This window comes from Scomber japonicus, chromosome 13 (genome assembly GCF_027409825.1).
Source record: "Scomber japonicus isolate fScoJap1 chromosome 13, fScoJap1.pri, whole genome shotgun sequence".
NCBI lineage: Eukaryota > Metazoa > Chordata > Actinopteri > Scombriformes > Scombridae > Scomber > Scomber japonicus.
In genome coordinates this window covers 18,307,649-18,328,853 of record NC_070590.1, presented here as the reverse complement: position 1 = coordinate 18,328,853, position 21,205 = coordinate 18,307,649, and the positions used below count along the sequence as shown (strand labels likewise).

The window sequence follows — 21,205 nt, the reverse complement described above, 5'->3', positions numbered from 1 at the left end:
TTTTAATTAATCTTGTTTAGGTGACGTCACCCCTTGATACTTGATTAATAACAATGAGTCACAGATTGTGGACTGAAGCAACAATTGTCAACTTCATAACATGGAAAATTTTCATCAAGTCTTGATGAATCCTTATGATAGTGGAAATATTGAGGCATTGAACTATGTTGGACTACATTTAACTTCTAATTTACGCATAGTGTCAAGTTTGCTGTGGTGTTTTAAGTGTAGCAGAGGACCAATCTACAAAGCCCTTTCTTGAATTTAAACATGACAAATAAACTATTTAAATAAATATGAACTGGGAGACAGTCAGGTCCCAGTGCCTTGTCTTTTTGATGTTGCTTCAGCTATCCAATTGGGGAAGTCTCAGTTTTGTTTTTCATATCTAATAGTAGCATACAGACCATAGAGGTGTGAAAAAAGTGAAGGTAAAAAAAATAATTAAATAAAACACTGATTTGTTGTTTAATCAAAGTGATGTAACTTCTTACATGTGATTACTTTTTGATTACTTTTCTAATTTTCTAACAAATGTTTTCAACTATTGGGGTTAGTGTACCCATTAAGCCCACCAAAATCTAAAGGTAATTTAAAAAGTCAAAAGTCTGGTGTGGGCTTAATTGGTACTGTGGCACCATTTAAGCCCATGTTTGCTCCAAATAGGTCCAAGTCATGATTTACTTACAAAATATAAAAACATATTGATTTCAAAGAGTTAAAAACAGCAATACATATATTCAGTAACATGTAATTTTAAAATAAAAAAAGGAAAATATCTCCTCTTGAGCAAAAATCCAAAGGTCTGACTTCAGATGTAACCCCATTTGTAATGATCAATATTTTCATAAGTAACTGTAATTTAGCACATTTTTCTATTTGGGAGACAGATAATGGGTACCCATACTATGTTTTTTGGCTACTAAAAGGGCTCGCCCTGGTCAAACTCGGTCCACTCCTGTAGCACTGCGCCACCCAGTGGAAAAATCCCGGCACTACACAATTAAACTGAATCCCATCATGCTTTGCCGTGCCCGCCGACCCGAGAGCTACCGATGCTAGGCTAGCTGCCGTTAGCTACGGGGAGCGGACATGTTGTACCGACCCTTCCTTGGATAAACATCACTTTAAACGGGGAATAAGGGGGCTCGGGGGCGTCGGGCAATCATGGATGCCGTCAACGCCTTTAACCACGAGGTAAGCTGCTTCACCGGCTCCATGAAAGTCTGCACACAACAAATGTAGCGGTGCTGCTCATGGAGCTGTGTTGCATTGAAGTTAGCCGAGGAGCACAGACCACTGGGCCTGGACATGTCCACCTTATCTTGTGTTGTACACCTTCGGCACACGTAGTGTTGTTATTGTAACTAAATACAGGACTTACTGTCAGCTAGCGAGCAAACATAACGATATCTGTAAAGTGTTTCCATGCACAAAGTTCAGGTATACTACACCTACATTAACGCTAGCATGTGGGAGTGTGGTCACTAACGTTGTTGTTGGTAACAAAGCTCCTGGCTACCCCTTGAGCAAACAGTAACATGTATTATATTATTGCCACACTGCAAGGTTATAAAGAAGAAAGTCCATACCGGCTTAAATTCTGCAGACAGCCTGCTTCAAGACTTGATGATGTCAGAAATCTAGTCAGCAGCTTGGTGAAGCTATGTGTTGATGTTTTAGGTTCCTTTCGTTTCTTCTGATGGCCTTTTCAGTCTGTGAATCTTAACCCTTATACCGTGTCTGGGCCCATATTGGTTAGTTGATTACCACTGAATGACAAACATCATCATATTATCATATTACAATCAGCACTGATGATGATGCTTGTTTATTGCACCAGTAAAACGCGGGTTGTGAGTTGTGTCGGATACTTCTTGACAAAGTTTCTGCTGTTCCTGGCACAGACACAGATAATGCAGTTTATGATTTTCAGTCTCTATTCGATGTGGCAAATATGTCAGTTTAAATTTATAAAAGAGCTAGCTAGCTAGCTAGCAGTAATGACTATTTGGCAAACTTATCTCAAAATAAAACCAGGAAACAGGTCCACCACACAGCCAGGACACTTGCATATCCTCTAATGCATGCACTTCTCAACTTATTCATTTCTTATTCAGTTTAATGCACTGTTCTATATTAAGGCTGCAGCCTGTTGTGCAGCTGTTTGTTGACTTTCTGTATCATCCTTACCCCAAGTCCTCTTAGACCTTAAGGGGACTTGGGGTGAATTTCACTGTTGTTGCAGCACATTTCACTGTAGTACCAGAGCTTTCAGCCTCAGGCCTCCACCAGAGCATAATGAACAACACAACAATCACACATTATGGAGAAGCAGTGAAAATAATGAATCAGTCCTGGTTGCTGAGAGCTTATGATGTATTTGTTACCACTAAAACATTCAGATGTTAAGAGCTTGTCATGAAAATAGGTCTCTCTGTTATTGGAAGACATGAGGGTACCAGTAAAAGTTGATTGGCATTACATCTTGACTCCACTTTCACTCCTGTAGCGCTGGCTAGGGCTGGGCGATATATGGATATTATATCGATAACGTGATATGAGACTACATATCGTCTTAGAAGCAGGATATCGTAATATCGTGATGCGGCAGAAGTGTTGTCTTTTTCTGGTTTTAAAGGCTGCATTATAGCAAAATTATGTAATTTTCTGGACTTAGCCGATGCTCTAGCTGCCTTTACCCACTTTGTCAGTATATCCTAATTACTGATGATTATTTATCAAAAATCTCATTGTGCAAACTGCTCGTTCATACCTGTCACCTCAAACTCAGACATGGCCGCAACATGTTTTATTCTTTTTTGCCCAGGCCTAGCGCTGGCTTATCTGTTTTTTTTCCTCCTGTCTTATGAGTCTTTTGTCTCATTGTACTATTATCTGCTCTGGCTCTAGTTATTCTCGTTGATGGACTCCAAGCCCCCAATATCTCGGGCAAAGATGATCTCCATCACCAAATCAGCCATCAAAGCTATGAAAGTAAGAATGAGTTTAGCATTTCTTTATGACAAAGTTACTCGTATCATGTCACATATGATATGAGAGACATTTTGTGCTTTTCTAAAATTATAGTATGTATTTTTTGAGCTTATATGTAGATGGTACATTGATATTCACCTTTCTCCTCTTCTTCTCAGCTCTACAAGCATGTGGTCCAGATTGTGGAGAAATTTATCAAAAAGGTGAGACAAACGTTTTAAAAATTAAATCACCCAGTTCCTCCTGACCAAACATCAATAAATGCTAATCTTTTTCTCTTTCCACTGTCTCCAGTGTAAGCCTGAGTACAAGGTAGCAGGCTTGTATGTAGTGGACTCCATTGTTAGGCAGTCCAGACACCAGTTTGGAGCAGACAAGGACGTCTTTGGCCCAAGGTTCACCAAAAACATCACAGGAACTTTTGAGAACCTCTGCCTTTGCCCTGTAGAGGACAGGGTAAGAAGAACAGAAAGAGCTGGTTAAACATTTCAGTGTGATGAATAATAGCTGGAATATAATAGACTGTAGTCTGTAGTCACAAAGAGTACAGAGTCTGTGTTTTTAATGACAAATGTCCTCACTTATTTTCATGCTTTTTTAAAAAAATGTCTTTGTAGAGTAAGATAGTGCGGGTGTTGAACCTGTGGCAGAAGAATGGGGTGTTTAAGATCGAGGTTATTCAGCCCCTCTTGGACATGGCAGCTGGCTCTAGCAGTGCTGCTGCAGCCTGCACAGATGAGACAGGTAATTTGTGTTTTGTGTGCTCATTTGTACACACTCATATATCAGTGATGCTGGCATTTTGTAAGACATCTGTATGTTGCATATACATTCAAGCTATATCTCCTCCCTCAGGTTCTTCTCCACCTCCTGCCAAAGAGCCAGTTTCTGCAGTTACTGTTAGCTCCACTATAACACCTGCTGCTCAGCTGCAAAACTCTGATGCCTTTGCTGCTGTGGCACAGCTTTTCCAGTCCTCACAGGGTCAACAGGTGGGTGTGTGTAGTACAGACTGGCCTTAGCTTTAACCACAGTCTTTTTGCTTGTACTTTTCATTGCTTGCACATCTTTTAAACCTTCACTAGTAACTAGTAGCTATTTTCTTTCCCTCTCTGCCCTTGGTACTTCAGCTTCAACAGATGCTCCAGAACTTTCAGCAGCAGCCAGTTAAGCCCGAGATCAACACTCAGCCTCCAGTCCATGCCATTCATACGCACACCCAAAACGTCACCGCTGGCCTGGGCATGGTCCCCCCGCAGCCTCCCCTGCCCACCCAACCCAGCCAGCAGAAGACAGCCTTTGATAAGGTGGCAGTGCGTATTTTGTATTTGTGATCAACAGCTAAATGTAGTCATCACTGCAGAGGTCAAGCATTGTTTAGGAATTGTTTCTAAGTTATGTAGCATGGTGCTCGGAGTATGTTACAGTAAAGAGGGAAATTTTAAGTTGCACAAGCTCCACATTTTGAAAACATCAAAAATGGCGTGTTTTTTTTAACCGTTTCCCTAGAAATTGCTTGACCGTTTTGACTACGATGATGAACCAGAAGTTGGAGAAGAAACAAAGAAGGATGAAATGTCGTCACAGCCCGCCTTGTAAGCCTTTGATTTATTACATAGTCTAATGCATGTTTGAGATGTGAATGAGTGTTTTTTTAAAGTCAGAAATAAAAGCTGTGAAACTGAGGGTGTATTTCTATCATTGCAGTATGCAGCAGCCTCCAGCCTTCCCACAGCACATGGAGCACTTGATGATAAACAGGTCACAAGACCTCTCACAACAGGTAGTAAGGAGCTCATCTGTCCTGACAAGTCAAGCCATCTTTTTCCTTGATTTTTGTTTTTTTCTTTTTTAACTGTGAACTGAACAACTGTAGTAGCTAGTGTTACAGCATTAACGTTATATAATAGTACATATACGGTATATATACAGTTTATGCTTCTTTAGATGTGGACCTTTTATTTAAACATAAATACTACATAAAACATGTAAAAAAAAAAAAAAACTACATGTACAATAAAACCACACAGTATTTATTACACTTATCGTTCTCAGGTTCCTCTCCCTCCTAATGGCCAGATCCAGGCCTTTGGTTTACTGCCTGGACAAGGCTTTCCAGTTATGATGCCTCCTGTGGGGCATGCTCTGCCAGGGCAGCCCCTCCCTGGCTCCACTGGGCCTCCAGGATTCATGGGGGGATTCGTTCCCCATAATGCAGCCCAGCAGCAACAGGTAAACTTAACAATAGTACAAAGGATATGTAAAATAGTAGCATCTATTAATCCGTTAGGATAAATAAGGATGTTGAATTACATGTCCACATTTGATTTTTGGACATTTTTGCTTTAAAATTATAACCAGTGACCATATAACCATTTTGGGTATACTGGTTTGTGACAAATGATTACCATGTTCTCTCCATATTAGGATATGTCAATGGATATGGACCGTTCATCTATCAAGGATGGCAGACATGGGCGAAGGTCACACTCCGGCTCCAGGTTAGCATCTGAAATGATGATTTGTGTCAAACTGGGTTTCCCTTTCCACACTGAAATTTGTGATTCTTCATGTTTTTATCATATGCAAATGAGCTGCTGAGCATTCATCCATAGTGCACTTACCCTAAATGGCACTGTCTTTTTTTCCCCCCTCCAGATCTCCAAAGCGGAGGAGGTCACGGTCTAATTCTCGTTCACGGCGATCCAGGCACAGGCGATCCCGCTCACGCTCCAGAGACCGACGTCATCATTCCCCGCGCTCACGCTCGCAGGAACGCAGGGAAAGGGAGAAAGAGAGGGAGCGACGGCAAAAAGGCCTTCCACCACCCAAGAGTGAGACACTAAGCAGTGAGTCACAATCTATTTATGGTCATATTTATTTAGGTAGGTAGACATGGGCTTAAAACGATCTGTTAGATGTGCACAGCACTTTAAATGATTGTCTCAGGGCAACATCATTTAGTATTTCAAATCATTTTCTTCCTTTTGAAGTACTGCAAATATTTTATGTTAACATTTATTTCTCTTTTTCAGTTTGCAGTACAACTCTCTGGGTGGGTCAGCTGGACAAGAGAACACAACAGCAAGACGTTGCCTGTTTACTGGAGGAATTTGGACAGATAGAGTCCATCAATGTAAGTGGAACTGTATAGATTAGTTGATCCAAGAGTGACCATATCCTGTAGTGTGTTCCAGTGACATTTGCATTTTGTCATCTGAAGATGAAAAAAACAGAATTAATTTTTTTGGTCACCTTACGGTATTGTCAGTGTGTCATTTATATTTTATGTTTTTATTCAGATTATACATTTGATATTTATATTCATATTAGAAAATGACTAATTACATACAGTAGAATAAATGTTTAAGCCAAACAGCCTGTGTATTTTTCTCAACTGTCTGTTTCTTCTTTTGTTAAGATGATCCCCCCTCGTGGCTGTGCGTATATTGTCATGATACACCGGCAAGATGCCTTCAGGGCTTTACAGAAGCTCAGTCGAGGATCCTACAAAGTTAACCAGAAAGCCATCAAAGTGAGTGAACAGAAACTATTGCTGCTTTGTAATGCACTATGACACAAAAATGGTATAATTAAATCAAGGGTTGTTTCTTTAAAATTAATTCTTTGCCAGATTGCTTGGGCATTGAACAAGGGCATAAAGGCTGAGTTTAAGCAGTACTGGGACGTGGAGCTGGGTGTCACCTATGTGCCTTGGTCTAAAGTAAGAGAGGACCAGCTGGAGGAGCTGAAAGAAGGAGGAGTATTCGACATAGACACCTTATCACCAGGTAAAAATACTACATCACTGTGCATTTCATACTTCTCTCTGTTTTATAACTGTGAAAATTGCTTTCATTGAAAGACGCATCAGCAACAAGCTGTATTAATAACGTTATTGTGTACTGCAGTGTCATTTACTGACTCTGGCCTGTGTCTGTCTTCTCCAGAGTGGAGTGGAGTGAGGAAGACTCTTGAGAACCCAGAAGAACTAACACACAATGGTGGTTCAGAGCCACAGCAGCCAGAGGAGGCTCAAATATTACCTGTGACTACTGCAGCTGCTCCTCCTGCACAGGTTAACTATAACTGCAACGTTACCACAATTCTGTTATTCTATCACTGACAAAATGTTTGTTAATTTTGAAACTTTTGATTTAGAGTACATGCCAGCTGTTCTTTTGGAGCGCTATGCAAATGCTCAATTGTGTGTAACTGTGTTTGGTACATAATCAGAAGCGTATGTGTGGAAGCCACTTATAAAATGATATAAGTTGTTGTGAGACTTGGGCCATACCATACCTACATTAAAACAGATAGGTAGCTCAGATAAAATAATGTGATTTATATTGCAGTTGTTTGATGTGGCTAACTCGTGTATCACCGGCATGTGTAATGCATCTCTTTCTCATTTAACATCTACAATAAGTCCGTTCTCAAAATGTTCTCAGGTTCTTCCAATGCAGCAGCCAATGGTTGGTGTGGGTTCTCTCCAGCCTCCTGTCTTCCCTGGTCCCATTGGCATGCCTCCGCCTTCTTTCCCCCCAGGCGTTCCCCCTCCTCCTTTCATCAGACCTGGCTTCAATCCCTTGCAGATGCCTCCAGGTAGTACCTCTTACACAATCTCTATAAACAGATATTAACATATGATTGCATAATCTGCAGATTTCATTCTGGTTTACACTTACAGTCCGTTTGTAGTCTGTGTAGTATTGACCAGTCATAGATTAATTGACTTTGGTTGCATGCAGGTTAGGGCTGCTCGATTATGGGAAAAATCATAATCACGATTATTTGGTTCAAAATTGAAATCACGATTATTAAAATTATTTTTTTTAACTTTAGAAACATGCTGCATTTATTGGACATTTCTTGTCCATTCGGCTTAATTCACTTTCTCTCCCAGCAGCAGCCGTTTATCTGCCGCTCAACGCAACACACAGCAGAACATGTGTAGGGATATTAGTGCTGAGCGACTTAAGATGACGATAGTTCACACATCATATCCTGGATTTTAATAATTAGTCAGTAAAATCACCACTGTCTAATGTAGGCTGGAAACTGTGCACTTTTACTTACAGTTAAAACATTTTGCCGTGTGTTTCAGCTTCTGTCAAACTAACGGTGCTGCGGCGGCTTCCAGTGGCTTCCGGTCTAAGCTTTTCAATATAAAACCTTTGTTATTGAGCACTATCTCATTATTATTAAAAATAGTTTCCCCTCGATTTTATTAGTTTTGAGATCGTTTGGCCCCTAAATCGTAATCACGATCAAAATTCGATTAATTGAGCAGCCTTAATGAAGGTATACAGTCCATGTGGAGAGCAAAAGAGTTGGAACCCATTGGCTGTCATCTAATGAGGATTTAGCTAAATCATTGTCAGACAGATAGCTGATGGCTTCCGAGACTTCCTCCTACAGAAACCGAACATGTGTTAAAGCACCCCTCTTCCACCCACTTCTTTCACCCAACTTCTCCCAGGTTTCCCTCCTCCTGGTGCCATGCCTCTAGGTCTCCCACCTCCTTCCAAAGGTGGAGCTGAAGACCCACCTTTAGACCCAGCAGGTCTGGGCAACAGAAAAAATGACGAGATCCCTGAGGGTCCCAACCTCTTCAATAACCAGATGGGACCAATAGGTCAGTCTGTCTTTCTCTCCTGATCTTTCATAGATTAATATATTGTTTTTACATTGTTGTTTCTAAAGACCCTTTCACATACCCTGACACTCAGAGGAGCTGTGTGTTTGAACACAAATGTCTGAATCAGTTGGAATGGACATTAAACAAACCTTAACCTGCAAGGTCCTTATTATTAGAGATAATTAGAGCTCTGAGATCTACTGACTCAGGTCAGATAGTTGAGCCCGGAGTTCAAACTAAACATGGTGAAGCAGCTTTTAGCTGTTATGCTGCACAAACTACCAGCAGAACTGAAATCAGCCCCAACTGTGAACATTTTTAAATCCAGGTTAAAAACATTTCTCTTCTCCTGTGCTTATGATTGAGCTCTTTTAAAGCACTTTACATTTTAATCTTTCATTTGCACTCTATGTCCTTTTAATGATTTTAAAGCTAATTATTATTTTATACTGCAATTTTATATTTAATGCTCTATTCTAGCATTTTATTTCTCTCTTTTTATTTTTCTGTACTTTGTTTTTATTATTAGTGTGGGGGGTGGGGGGGTTAATTTCCAGCTAAGTGGCATTAATGGACTAGATATGAATGCTTTGCTGTGAAGCTAGTCAATAATGTCTGGTGAAAGGCTTAAAAACACTGCATACTTTTTGTGTCATGTCCTGCTTGAAAAGTTGGAAAATCACATCATGACTTAAAAAATGCAGGCAATCATTAGAGGCATTGACTTTAATGTTATGCTTGTCAAATTAATACAGCAGAGTTCTTAAACAGTCACTTGATTAGTGGATGGGAAAAAATGTAATTAAAAAAAATAATGAACTAGTTTTGGACCTCTTAGTAATTGGTTTGTGATTAGGTGGCTTCAAGTGAAAACAAAACCAATTATTTGTTATTTACAGCTTCCCACGTATTAGGTTTTTCTGTTAGTATTGAATTTGATATATTGGTGTTTTTGGATAAATATAGCAGCTTGAAAATATTATTGGCCCCTTTTCCTAGTTAAGGAGAAATTTAAAACAGTTTTGTTTTTTTTAATTAAAATTGTGTTTTGTATTTTAAAGGTAACCAGGTAGGTGTACCTCCAGGTGGTCCTCCAGGAAACATTCAACCCCCTTCTGGTGGTCTCCTTGGTGCACGGCCTGGAATAATTCCACTACAGCGTCCTCCGGTACCCCCACCACCCCACATGCAACGTTTTCCTCCACCCCATGGGCCACGACCCCCGCATCCCAGCATGCCGCCCGTGCCCCCACAGATGATGGCCAGGGGGCCCCCCCCTCAGATGATGCACCATGAACCCCCTCCACCCAAAGGAGGCTTTGGGATTCCCCCTCCCCATAATATGAGGGCACCATTCCCTCCACATGGGCTGGGCCCTCCTCCTCAAGGTCTTCCTCCTCCTTTTATCAGACCAGGGGCTCCACGAGGCCCTGAAGGTCCAGAAGACATGGATATCAGACCATTCAGGGGAGACAGGCCTGGATTCAGGGACCGAGAGCCAGAGAGAGACAGAGACTGGGAACGGGATAGGGATAGAGAGAGGGACAGAGGCTTTGGAGGAGGAAGACGTCCATTTGGTGATGGAGGGAGGGGAGGAGGCGGTGATAGAATGGATGGGAGGGACAGGCCTGGAGGCTGGCACGAAGACGGAGGCGATCACCGTGGAGGTGGATGGGAGAGAGACAGAGACAGAGATCGGGACCGTGATCGGGACAGAGACAGGGACAGAGACAGGGACAGACGGGACTGGAGGGAGAGGCGAAGCAGCCTGGATTGCGAAAGAGAACGAGGGAGGGGTGACGATGGGGATAGGGAGCGAGGGAGGGGGGAGGGTGGAGAAAGAGGAAGGGCAGAAGGAGGGAGCCGAGAGAGAGGGAGAGGAGCTGAGGGAAAAGAAGGGGACAGGCCAAGGCGGTCGGAACGCCGAGAGAGAACCACACGGTGGGACAGGGATGACCGATTGGCAGAACTGGAAAATATGGACAAATTTCGGACCTCTGATGGCACAGAGCAACCTCCTGTGACTCCTGTGGTTACCACGGAAACCAGTAAAGAACCAAGTGTGGAAGATTCACAAAAGAAGGAAGAATCAGAACCTTTAGCCCCGCCCCCTGAAATAACTACTGCTACAGCAGAGCCGCTGCCCTCTGAGCCCTTAACGTCAGCTCAAAGTGACCCTGTAGAAACTGAACAGGAAGCAGCCTCATAGACTGGCTCACTTCCTTAGCCAGAGACTGCTGTAAACCAGAGGTGGAAGATGTAAAAGGTGTTTTTGACTGATAGTGTGGTACCCCTGACAGATGAATTTTGACGAGTCACACTCTCAGCTTATCAGTTGGTAACAAAGGTCTCCCATATGAAAGTGGTTGTTTTCAGACTTTATCACTTATCATCAAATTTGGCTTTGCATCTGGTGTCTTGAAACACATGACCACATGAAAATCAGTTTGGGAAAATGGCTGTAGTTAAATATTGACTGTCAAGTCTAGTTTTTCTCCTTCCTGTAAGTTATCAGAATGAATGGGGTGCTTGCATGTTCACTTAGTTCTGTCCATCTGAGGTTAATTTGAGTGTAGCTTTTATGTTTTTACTCAATTTAGATTACAGCTGGAAAAAGCATATTATTTCAATGATAGATTTTTTTTAAATTCATGGCCTCATCGGTGTAATACCAAGCACTCCCCAACAAAATATGTTCATTTAAGAAATATTTTTTAATCTTCAAAAATATGTCAAACACTGAATATCTTCTAAAACATCTACTTTCTGATAATAAGACTTCTTTGTTGTCACCTTATCTTGTGTTTCATGTTGGCTCCACTTGGCCATATCACAGTCAGTAAGGCGCTGTTTTCAAAAAGACTTTAGGTGTTTTGGAGGAGAGGGAAATGGGGTTTTTTTAAATACAAACTGGGAAACACATGCTCTTTAATGTTGGGGTAAATAATACTGAGAATTAGGCCTCTAGTACTTTGTTCACACAAATATTCTGTCCTTAGTTTTCACCTTCTCACCTGATGTGCGCTTTTAATGGCCAGTGTCCTTATAACAGTCCACACTCAATACATGGTTAAAATGTGTGTATTCCACTAGTACTGAGACTGACAAACACAGTACTGATAACAAGCTGGACATATCCCCACAAGGTCTCTGAATCTAACTTGGAATTTTTTTTATTTTTTTTAAACTGATAACATAAATTAGACCCAATTCCTTGTGGGGAAAAAAATAACACTCCTATCATTCTAATATTTGGGGAATGACGATGCTTTACTTTCTTTTATCATACTGTACTTATTCAGATGTCACTTTAAAACAACTTGTTGGTATGAAGAACTTTTAATTCTTGGTGTGTGTTTAACCATATACCTTGGTTACAGAAACTACAAAAAACAACTATATTACAAATGCAGACCACTGAAGAGGCTCAGAACAAATGACTAATATTTAGATGTTGGTATCAACAAATGTAACAAAAGCATTTCAGACAGGACATTTCAACATATAATTCACAAAAATTAAGCATGAAAGATAAGGAAAAGGTGTAGAAATTTGGTGACGTAATGTAAAGAGGCATTGTTTTAATGCAGAAGTCCTTCAAAGGATCTAGACATAATGATCTCTTGGTATACAAAAAGAAAAGAGGATTACATGTATTTGTGAAGACTTGTTCCCAGATGAGCACCAGCTGTTCAAAATCTGGTTTTAAAAAAATAATTTCAGGTTCTTTTAAATGTTTTGACAGTTAAATCATCTGCACCTTTATCTTTAAGGTGGAAGTGGAAGTAAAATGCAAATTTTAGGTATATACAATTCTGTTAATGATATTTTTCAGTTAATGAAATGGAGAAGTTTTGGCTGGAAAATCCAAGTTTATTTCAAACTCTTGTACACCACAGACAAAATGGGCATACAATTCAGGTGCCATATTGGCTTTTTGAGCACCTTTTTAGCAGGCAGACTTTATGAACTTTATGTTTATGGTGGTACTTTCCACCTTTTGCCTGTTTTGGATGGAAGGAATCAAGAATCGTTTGGATTAGAGCTCATTTGTGTTTAGGGACCTTTTTCATGTTTCTCGTGCACGTCAGTCAAACTCTGATTTTATTTAGTTTTTTAGCCACAAATACAAAATTTAACCACATATCTTATTTCTTGTCCTTGATAAGGATCTTTTAAAAGGTAGTGTCTGTTTCACTGAAGACATATTGTATTGGATATTACATTTTTAACATCAGAAGCCCAGAATCTGCCAGCCCAACTCTTGTGGTGCTTGAATGATTAATTGAAACTCAAAGGGGCAAAAGTTAAGTGATGAAATGAAGAGTATTGCTTGGGACACACTGCTGTAAATATGCTTGTATCACTGACGATTCCGAGGTGTAATGGTAATTGTTGTTTATAATCTGTTTTCCGTTTATCCAAGAGAAACTCATACTTGGAAGGAACAACAGAGGCCCTTTGCTTTAATGTTTTTAACTCCTAATGGTTTGAAAGTTGACAGATGTTTCTATGATTTGTTAAAAATACAAAAGACATGGAAGTCAAATCTTCAATATTTCAGCCATAGGAAATTGTTTTTAATAAACTATTTTTGTACCAAATCATTTTTGCTTGTTTAAAATGGTGTCTAAATGCTTAATCAGTGTCCAATTGTAAGATGTTGAAAGATGGATCAAAACTACCTGGTACTCATTTTCTGTAATGGTCTGTTTGAACTCCACTGGCCTCATATTTAATGTGATTTTTGAGTAATTCAACTAATGCTTACAGGTTGAACATGTACTTAACATCCATTGTGAAGAGTGAAACAGGTAAGATATTGTATTTATTATAGGTCCTGCTCTCCACAAGAGTTCTAATATGACAGATACTTTTTGAGTACACAGTTTAAGTTTTCCCTTTAAATGTTCATCTTTATATGAAATACCACTTACTGGGCTTCTTATTGGCTTAGTACCAGTGCTGTACTAGTCAGCATATTGACAGCAACACTCTTTGTGTCTACTGCCCACAGAACAGTGACAGGTGACTCTGCTTATAACCTATTGACAGTCTTGACCGCCAGCTTGGCCAAAGTTATGTGTAGACACATCATGAGAGTGCATATATTAATAGGAAGGATTCAGTTCAATGTTAGGGATTTTAATGAGACACTTTAACTTTTATGTAGAAAAATAATCTTCGTCACTAATATGGTTTCAAGCAGAGGTTTTAAAAATATATATCGTTTAATACATGTCTGGAGGAGATCTTCAAATGAACTGTTATGGAGAGGAGGGTCTGAGATCTCAGGATTTTCCTAATACCACCCCTAATGCTACCACTCAATCCCATACAGAAACAAATGAGTTAGAAACCAACCAAGAAATTGTACTTGTTTATTACACTAAAAATAGCAGCATTACGTTTTGTAATCTTTTGGTAAGTCTGACATAATGCTCTAGCAAAATTATACTCATAAAAAATGCTAGGAAATGTGATATGTTTTTATTTATTTATTTGGAACGTCAAATACTTAATATATGCGATTTCAATTGTTTTGCAAATCAATTAAATTAGTGAATAAATGTTGACAATGTTTCTCCTCTTCCAAAGTAATTGACAGCTAGTTGAAGGTTTGCGAGTCATGCTGAGTGGGCTGACTTTCATAATGACAAGTGACCAATCAAAATCCGCGTATCTGATTATGTTTGACTCTGATTGGCTACCTATATCACACGCCCGCCCACAGAGTACTTACCTATGGTCGGTTGTCTCTGGAGCCAGCACACGCACGACAGAAACTTAACCCCGGTTTCTTGAGGACAGAACTGCTGCAAACATGGTGCTGAAGGCTGTCTGCGTGCTGAAAGGAGCTGGAGAAACCACTGGGACTGTTTATTTTGAACAGGAGGTAACACACACTGCAGTGCTTTCAGCGGAAAAAACGTCTAGCTAGTCACTTAAAGAACATTTCAGGGGGGATTTGGCATGCATCCCCTAGCGCTCGTATGCTAGGCTAGCTAAATTCTCCATTCAGAAGCCACTAACATTAGTTAGATAAGATCTGTTTTGAGGAGAAACCAAGCTAGCTAGCTAAATATCTGCACGACAGGCCGCTGAACTTAACCAGAGTTAGCGAATCAGCGCAAATCTACATAGGTCATCTAACATTGTGCACAGTTTAATGCAAAATTAACGCTAGCCTGCACGATGCGAAGCAGCAATTAACGCAAAGTTGGCGTGCTGTCAGTTCCTGCCAATTTAACCTTGTTATTCAAAGTGCGCGGCTGCTGTGAATGTGTTGTAATTACCTGGTTAATATAGCAGTCAAAATCAGGGTTTTGTCATTAAAGTCATAACCTTTTGAACGCTGGAGGCCTGTGATGTGTTAATGATCGACAGCGCATGTATTGTAAACGCCTGTTGCATGAAGTTCATCTTTTTTAATGCCAATACACAACCTTTAGATTGACAGTCTGATACAGTTTGCGGAACCACACCAAGTCTGTTTTGTAACTGTTTTGCTGCCTGTGAACTAACTTCGCCTTAGTTTGAGGACAAAGGCTGCATGATTACTGGCAAAGTAAACCTGTCAAACCAGAGCAAAAGCTCGTCCACTAATTGCATTTTTGCTGAGTCATTGCCTGCCCTGGTCCTTGTTGTTTTGTTGCTTCCTCGATTATTTGGCCTCGACAATGGTGAAGCCTGATAAGAGGGTGAAAGTCTGCAGTGTCTAACTACTCAGAAACACCCGCTTGTTGTTTAAATGGTTATTGCACTGGTCGGTATTAAATGATCAGACTGAAAATCTGTATATGCAGCCTTTGACCACTGGGCAGATTGTTTGTGCTGGCTATGTATTTCATAGTTCATCTGGCTGTATTTTGAACCCTAACCCTAACCCTAACCCGAGTCAAATTCTTGCACAATGATATTCTAGTCTTAACTGCCATGTGCTGCAATTTGGGGCTAAAAAAAATAATCATGAAACGCATTGTGAATAGCAAGACAGGCACATTTTATTGTTGCTTGATGTTGCTGTTAATTTAACCTTTTTTATTCTGGTTAGGTTGGCTGAGCATACATGCCCCTTTACAACACCAGTTAGAGAAACAAAGTATGAATGGCAGACAAAGCTATCATCTCACCTTGTTATTTGTTTTTTGGAGTCAAATGCAAGATGTTCAGTGTTCCTTTACATTTTATTAAGAATAATATTGACAGCATGGGTAATGGACATGAAGTAATCCTTGTTTTGTGTTCTTTGGCTTCAAGTCCATCTTGCTTTGACAGCTCTTTTGTGTCTTTATATTCTCCTGTTAAAATGCTATCCTTTTATCCTGATCTGCTAGAGTGAATCCTCCCCTGTGAAGTTGACAGGGGAAATCAAAGGCCTTACTCCTGGTGAGCATGGTTTCCATGTCCATGCTTTTGGAGACAACACAAACGGTGAGCATTTGACAATAGTTAGCTAGGCAGGTTTCTGTAATTGCAGATATAGGACATTGGGAACCAGTGTCACCACATTGCCAGGTTTTGGCTAATTTATACCAGCCTATGAATGTGTCCATAATAAAGATTTTTTTATGTTTGTTTTTTATTCTCTTTCTTAGGGTGCATCAGTGCAGGCCCTCACTTCAATCCTCAAAACAAGACTCATGCTGGTCCTAATGATGCAAATAGGTGTGTCCAGTCTAAAGGAAAGCTCACATGTAGTGCCATGAGGCATTACAGTGTGATGCAAATGTGTGCCTTTGTAATTTTATCATAGTAGTTGTTGCAAACGTTATCAATCATCTGAATCCACAGACGGGTAAATTCAGCAACATATTTGAACATCCTTGACATGAAAATTGAGGGTACTTAAAAATATTTAAATCATGCCATGTGACTGAAGTAAAAGGAGAGACCTTTTATTGATTTGTTTGTATAACAGGATGGGACAATAGAAAACTTGGCAGGCACTGTTTGGGGAAGCCTTTGAATAGATTGGTCATATTTCCTGTGGTATGATAATACCTCAAGGTTTGCATAGTTTTGTTTACCATCTGTTTTTTTCTAAAATGCTTTGAATTGACAGATAATTTGATAAGAGTCTGAACAATGATTAACTTTCTCTGAGTGCAAATTTCTGGGTTCACTATTCTGTTAAAAATGGCTTTATATCGCACTTTAATTTCCTTTCATTATATACCAACAGCAGAGAGACGGATTCCTCCTCATTTTAAGTTTTAACAATATTTTAAAATGCTTTATTTCTCTGTATGGTCCTTTTTACATAATGTTGTGAGACACTTAAAATAATCTCAGCTTATCAGTGGCAAAAACAAACACTTTTTGTGGACGCACATTGGCAGGATGCTGTTGGCCCGACGGATTACATTGCAGCTGTCAGGTGCAGCACTGGGACTCTGACTGGACCCATTTCAAAAATTGTCATCTCCATTAGTCACTTGAATACAAAAAGATGGGAAAATAGGCTCCAGTCTGAATAATACCAAAGTTTCCTTTTTAAGGGTAATGGTGACTGTTAATGAAAAATTTAATTTTCACTGGAAACTGAAACTACATTTCCTGAAGATAAATTGATACAAAAATAATATCAACCATAGGCTATCAATTTGTAGTATGTGTTTAAACAAGTCTTGCCACAGAAGATAATTAACTCAAATAAACTTTTTGTCACAGCAGGAAAGCACAAGTAAACTAATGACATTGATGATAGCTGTGATCATGTGGAAGTGTCAAAGAAACAGGGCTGTGTCCTTTATCTTTTTATTTTCTCCCTGTACAATAGACACTTAATAGTTAACTCAATATTGAGCAGTATGGATATATTCTGTTTAACCTCTTATACACTTATGAGATGAATAACACCTGTACATAACATATATTGGCCCGTCTGACCAGAACAGATTTGTGTCAATGACAGTAGATAATTTTATTTTATTGAAATATCAGTCTTGCTCTTTGAGTAACAAATGATTACATGACAAAGTTACATGTTGATTGTCAAGTGTTCATCCTGTTAATGGAAGTAACCTTCCTATTTAAACAGGCATGTTGGAGACCTGGGAAACGTGAGTGCAGGAGGAGATAATGTTGCGAAAATTGACATCACTGACAAGGTCATCACCCTCGCTGGTCCCTTCTCCATCATTGGCAGAACCATGGTGGTAAGGAAAGATATATTTGCCATTGTTGTAAACCAGATTTTAGCCTTGAGGTTAACTTTTTTTTTTTTTTTTTTTCATCTTACTTTGAGATATGGTGTGTGTGTGTGGAAGGAGCTAAAACAAACCGTGCTCTGTCCTGTGTTTTTAGATCCATGAGAAGGCTGACGATCTGGGAAAAGGAGGCAATGAAGAAAGTCTAAAGACTGGCAATGCAGGTTCACGTCTGGCCTGTGGAGTCATTGGCATCACCCAGTAAACAAACTGCTCAAACATGGAGCAAGAGCACTGGAAGCAACTTTCCCCCTAAGCACTTAGAAGACCAACATAGCTACTTGACATGACCGTTTGTTCTTTTCAATACTCTGTGGCTTGTTATTTAGTAACTAGTCAGGAGAGTAAGTGAGCCGTGCTTTACCTTGTCTGTTCCGCACAACAATTGTATATGTGGTTTTTATGTCTGTTGATCAGGTTTGGTCCCAAAGAATTGGCAACGCACAAGTAATAAGCTGATGTATCAATAAATTATGGTTCATCTGGATGCTGTGTAATTATTTAGTGAGTTTGCAGTGTGCATGTGTAGGATGTTGTGACCCATTCAAAGACCTAGAATGAACATTAAACTTGAAGCTTTTGGTTTCCAGGCCTTGAAGTTATTATGGCTGTCCTTTGCATTGCAATAGACCGTTTTATCACTTACCTGTATGTCACAAAGAGATTTCCCCTTAATGGTTTCATTTAACCACTTAACACACGCACCTGTTTTTAATGTTGTTAACCTAAACAACATGCCCAAGTTGTGAGCAGCACAGATCCCACATAGTTTGAGACTCAGAGATGTGTCTGGTATCATTGGAAAGGAAACACTCTCAGGATTCTTGTAAAAGTGTCTGTGTGATTCTGTGACTTACTGACAAAGAGTTTGCCTTTACAATGACATGTGTACAGACATTCAGGGACCTCTCAGCAGGATATAGACACAATGAGGCCACAGCCACAGGTCTTGGCTTCATGCAGTCCAAATTTGGAGTCAAAAGACCAAAAGATGAATTTTTCAGAATTATTTTTCAACAGGTATGTCCATGCGTTTTCCTCAGGTCCTTTTTGGAGACTCCAAATGGACACTTGGTTACCAGAGCTGTATAACCGCAATCAAACACCTATAACTTCACATCCCCTTTGCCTACAATCAAAATCTTGGTCTCTAATGAAAGCTGACGCCATATTATTATTATTATTATTATTATTATTACATATAACCATATTTTTTTGTTTGGCCATATCTATCTATCGGTTTATTTTGGTATAAGTCATATGTCAAGTCGAAGAAGAACCAACCGTGTACCAAAATGCCGAGTGCGTAATGATATATGGTTCAACTCTTTTACGCACAGGGCGCACGCCGGTTACGCTTGGAGTTTGTTTATGGACAGCTAAACTTAATAGCTTAGTGTCATACACCGTTGGAAACCTCTGACTATTGGCTAAAAGGTTATCGACTTCATTTCACCGAATATTTCCATGGCTGGAACAGCTGTCAATCAAAGCCATGTCGTCATTGTTGTCGGTCACATGTCCTCATTGGCTTTGGAGACATGTACTGCCTAATCATAAACACCGATTGGCTTGTGTGTGGTGTCGTCAGAAGCAGGAGAGGCTCACGGTCGTAAACATCTAGTCACGTGTACTCTGAGATGGACGTGCAGGTCAGGAAATGACGTAAATGGACCGTATATGGTTTGTTATTTGTGTTATTACGTTACGTGTTGGACTAAATACATGGACATATTGAGGAAAGTATTTCGGTTTTATGGAAACGGATTTCATATTTCACAAGAATGGATATTTGGCGAGCTGTACAGAAAGTGCTGAGTCATAAGATGGTCGTTGTGGATAAAGGGAAGTCTTTGAAGGTATGTAGGCATTATAGCTTTTCTTACTTAGCTCAGGGGCTAGCCGAGCTAATCGCTAATACTATTACGGCTGTGAGCAACCATATAAGTCGTGAGTGGTCTTGAATGAATCAGGACAATCTAAGCTTTCCAACGATGTACGGCATGAATATATATGTTTAAGGGTTGGTGTTTAAAACATTCAGAAGAACTTGTGGCTACCTCCTAACATCCGTCCCGTTCCGTAGACGGAACAGCGTGGGTTAAGTGGTTAAATCACTGAAGTCCAGAGAGTTCAAAATCTACAGCAAAAATCAGACCTCTAAATTACATTTCTGTGTTGCCAAATTTTGTTTTTTCTCTCTTGCACCATTAATAATTTTGGGACTCCCTCTTTGACACACTGGACAAGGCCCAACTTGGCCCCTACTTTGGAAGCCTGTAGTGAGCAGTGTACTTAAAAGCCCCCTTCCACCCACTTTTAGTGTACTGTAGTTAGTTTACATCAGAAAGGTTAACACTCTTATCACTATGCCATATTTTCTTATTCATAGGGGGTCAGTGATGGTGTTTCAGTCCACCAGATAGGAGGCTACAGATAAGAAAAAAAAGTTAAAGATGTATATGAAAGAGACTCATTTTCACTTATATCTCAAAAAGCACCGTGCCTGGTTGGATACTCTGGCAATAGGGCAGACGAAACAATTAAAAGAACACTAAGCATTTAATTTGAGCAAGTTTGAAGAGGTGATTTGTAAAAATGCGACTGATGCAGAACATTTTTGAGCTCCTGCCATCAAGACCTTTGATCCTCTGATGAGTGTTGTCCAGGCCGTGTGCTGTATTAAACTGCAACTTCCTCTAGAGGGCATTGTCACTCTCCATAACTCAAACTGTAACAAACACTAGTCTGATAGTTCATCACTGATAGATTGGATCACAGTTTGTCCTTCTCATCAAAATTTTAAAATGATCCCTTGTAGAGTGTAACTTGTGGAGTGTGAATACCAGTGGCTGGAACAGTGTCCACAAGTCAATTATTGATATAATTATTTCTTTTAAATTATTAATTGCAGTTGCACATACATAAAGCCATCCCAGGCAGGCCGGCTGGCCATGACAGCCAAACTACTAAAATATAAATAACAGTTAGTGATTGGAAACCTTGCATTGAAATTGGATTATTGGTGTCTGCTCTTCCCCCATCATATTCATCTGAACAGCTGTGCCCTGCACCAGCCAACACACACATGGACACACTCAGACACATTCCTGCCTACAGATGCGCATGGCGGCTGAGATTGCACGCTCTAAACTCTTTCTTTGCTTTTCATGAGAATTGGGGATGCTTCCATGTGAAGTGACTTGGCACTCCCTGCTATTCTCCCAGTGAAGTGAGAGATTGGAGGGCATTCAAATGGAGTTAATACCTCATGTAGAAAACCAGAGGCAAGCTGCTGAGAGTGTCGTTTAAATTCATACATGAAATGTTTAGCTGTAGAGATGTGCAGAGGAAT

General features: G+C 40.0%; 2 protein-coding genes across 2 annotated transcripts; both read left to right on the top strand.

Annotated features, from left to right (window-relative positions):
• The first annotated feature begins 1,042 nt into the window (after positions 1–1,042).
• On the top strand, positions 1,043–10,974 carry scaf4a (SR-related CTD-associated factor 4a). Its single transcript, XM_053331864.1, has 19 exons — positions 1,043–1,197; positions 2,914–2,997; positions 3,156–3,200; positions 3,292–3,453; positions 3,615–3,741; positions 3,853–3,989; positions 4,128–4,304; positions 4,507–4,592; positions 4,705–4,780; positions 5,053–5,229; positions 5,425–5,498; positions 5,656–5,846; positions 6,033–6,133; positions 6,419–6,532; positions 6,632–6,788; positions 6,948–7,075; positions 7,449–7,602; positions 8,480–8,635; positions 9,700–10,974. Exons 1-19 carry the CDS (start codon positions 1,168–1,170, stop codon positions 10,845–10,847), a joined length of 3,324 nt encoding a protein of 1,107 aa, XP_053187839.1. The 5' UTR covers positions 1,043–1,167; the 3' UTR covers positions 10,848–10,974.
• A 3,400-nt stretch (positions 10,975–14,374) lies between these two features.
• On the top strand, positions 14,375–18,337 carry sod1 (superoxide dismutase 1, soluble). The gene is made up of 5 exons (XM_053331544.1): positions 14,375–14,534; positions 15,976–16,072; positions 16,237–16,306; positions 17,682–17,799; positions 17,948–18,337. Exons 1-5 carry the CDS (start codon positions 14,463–14,465, stop codon positions 18,053–18,055), a joined length of 465 nt encoding a protein of 154 aa, XP_053187519.1. The 5' UTR covers positions 14,375–14,462; the 3' UTR covers positions 18,056–18,337.
• Positions 18,338–21,205: the final 2,868 nt, after the last annotated feature.